General features: G+C 56.9%; 2 protein-coding genes across 2 annotated transcripts; both read right to left on the bottom strand.

The window, feature by feature from the left end:
* On the bottom strand, positions 1-315 carry Prm3 (protamine 3). Its single transcript, XM_057773403.1, has one exon. It carries the CDS (start codon positions 313-315, stop codon positions 1-3), a length of 315 nt encoding a protein of 104 aa, XP_057629386.1.
* Positions 316-1,087: 772 nt separating this feature from the next.
* Positions 1,088-1,526, bottom strand: Prm2 (protamine 2). The gene is made up of 2 exons (XM_057776654.1): positions 1,274-1,526; positions 1,088-1,149 (listed from the first exon to the last, which is right to left on the bottom strand). Exons 1-2 carry the CDS (start codon positions 1,524-1,526, stop codon positions 1,088-1,090), a joined length of 315 nt encoding a protein of 104 aa, XP_057632637.1.
* Positions 1,527-2,205: the final 679 nt, after the last annotated feature.

Here is a 2,205-nt window from a genome sequence, read left to right as displayed (position 1 = left end):
TCAGGAGTGCGTCTGCTTGGGCTCGGGGCTTGGCTGGGCCACGGCGTTGTCCTCGGAGCTCTCCTGCTTCTCGGACCCCAGCAGCAGCAGCTTGCCCTTCACCGGTATCTGCTCCTCCTCTTCCTCTTCCTCCTCATCCTCCTCTTCCTCTTCCTCCTCATCCTCCTCTTCCTCCTCGCCCTCTGATGACAGGGAGAAGTTATCTTGACTCACACAGGCCACGAGCTTCTTCATGGAGGACTCGTGGCCACGGCTGTGACCTGTGTTCTGGGCCGTGCCATGGCCAGTGCTGAGCTTGGCACAGCGGGAACCCATCACCCACTCCTGTCTCTCTGGACTAGGAGGGAGGCAGCTTGGGCGGTGAGAAGGTGTGAGGCTAGTGGGCGTGGCGCTGACCTCACAAACAGGTTCCAAGGCACCACCCTCTAGGGTGACCCTCCCCCCCTTCCCCGGAACTTGAAGCTGCACACTGGTAGCTCATTTTCCAGGAATCACTGGCTCAGATGGCCCTATGAGCTGGGAGGGTTGATTGGAGAGGGCACTGATGTCCAGGACAGCAACGCACCAATGTCAGGCAAACCTTCTATTGCTTCTAGGAACTCAAGTGTGCCTAGTTTACGGTGTGAAGATGGCCCTACTTCCAATCCAGCCCCAAACTCGTTCGCTTCCCAGGTGGGAAGATGGCCCTACTTCCAGTCCAGCCCCAAACTCGTTCCCAAGTCCTTGTACATTTCCGCTCATGTTTCAGAGGTAGAATTCCTCTTTGGGTGAGATTAGCATTTCACCATCCTTCCAAGGCTCAGGTTCCTCCCTGACAATAACTAGAAATGGTCCCTACTCCCTTCCCTTGGGTCCATGACGCTCGTGAAAAGGAGACAGCAGCCAGTGAGTCTTGTGTCAAGCTTTATTTGGCAGGTGGCTTTGCTCATTACTCAGATCTCGTGGCTCCTTGGCAGCTCAGGGCTCAGACATCAACATTGAACGGTGGTGTGGCCTCGCGTGACATTGCTCGTTGCTCGGGCAGGTGGCTATTCCTTGGGCAGGCGACTTCCTTGGCTCCAGGCAGGATGGATGGGCCTGGGGAGGCTTAGTGGTGGCGCCTACACTTCCTGCACCTACATCTCCTCCTCCTCCGGGATCTTCTGCAGCCTTTGGGAAGGAAAGTAAAGGTTTGCTAGGCTACCTGGGAGGCAGCAGGGTTTGGATGGGGGCACTCCTGCCTTGCTGGGCAGCAGCACAGGTGGTCAAGGTTCTGGGGTTCTTGGGTGCTTACCTCTACGATGCCGCCTCCTGTGGCGGCAGGAACGTCTCCGCCTCCTGCATGACCGGCGTCTCCTGTGGATCCGATGCAACTTCCTACGCGAGCAGCGCCGTCTATGATGGTGGTGACCCCTGTGTGTCCTCCCATAGTCATCCACACGCTCTGGACTCAGCCCTTGCCCCTGCCCCTGCTCGTCGTGTCCATCGTCTTGCCCAGGCCCCTGGTGTGGATGCTCACTGGGGCTCCTCACTCGGTACCGAACCATAGTGCCAGGAGATCAGGAGGTTCTGGGCTGAGGCTGCAGCTGACTGGATAGAAGGAGGAGGACAGAAGCCTCCCCACCTGCTCTTGGTGGTGATGATGGTCTGGTGTGGGGGGCTCTCAGGGGGTCATATATAAAGGGGAACCCCACTGTGACCTGGCGGCCCACCCCTGATTGTTCCCACCCTGCCCAGACCCCTCTGTGAGGGCGACACAGGCAGGGTTAGCAGCACTGGCTTGCAGGCTGGGAGAGAGGGGCCAAGTTACTCGCCAAGTAAATCACTGTAGCTTTAGTATGAGACAGGGTTTCAACGTCTCTAACCTGGTTTCTCACCTTGTTGCATGTTGTGTGCCATTGTTGCGGTACCGTGGCAGGCAAGCACTCTACCAAGTAAATCACCTCCAGCCCCAGCCCCAGCCTCTGTCCTCACACTGTCATGTGGTGGGAAAAGCTTCCCATCTTCTCCATGTACACTAAGGACACACTGAACTACTAAAACGTCCAAACAAGTGCCAGACATATTCTTATGTATCTTCCATGGGGGAAACTGAAGCACAGAAGTTTGTGTTGATCAAAGTTACTGCTGAGCCGGACAGAGTCAAGGCCGTGGTTTGGGTAACCCTGGCTGTTCTGGGACTTGCTCTGTAGACCAGGCTAGCCAGGTCTGCCTGTCTCTTGCCCC

Source organism: Chionomys nivalis, chromosome 7, assembly GCF_950005125.1.
Source record: "Chionomys nivalis chromosome 7, mChiNiv1.1, whole genome shotgun sequence".
Lineage (NCBI taxonomy): Eukaryota > Metazoa > Chordata > Mammalia > Rodentia > Cricetidae > Chionomys > Chionomys nivalis.
Note: the sequence above shows the minus strand (reverse complement) of the source record. Positions and strands in the feature narration are given on the sequence as shown.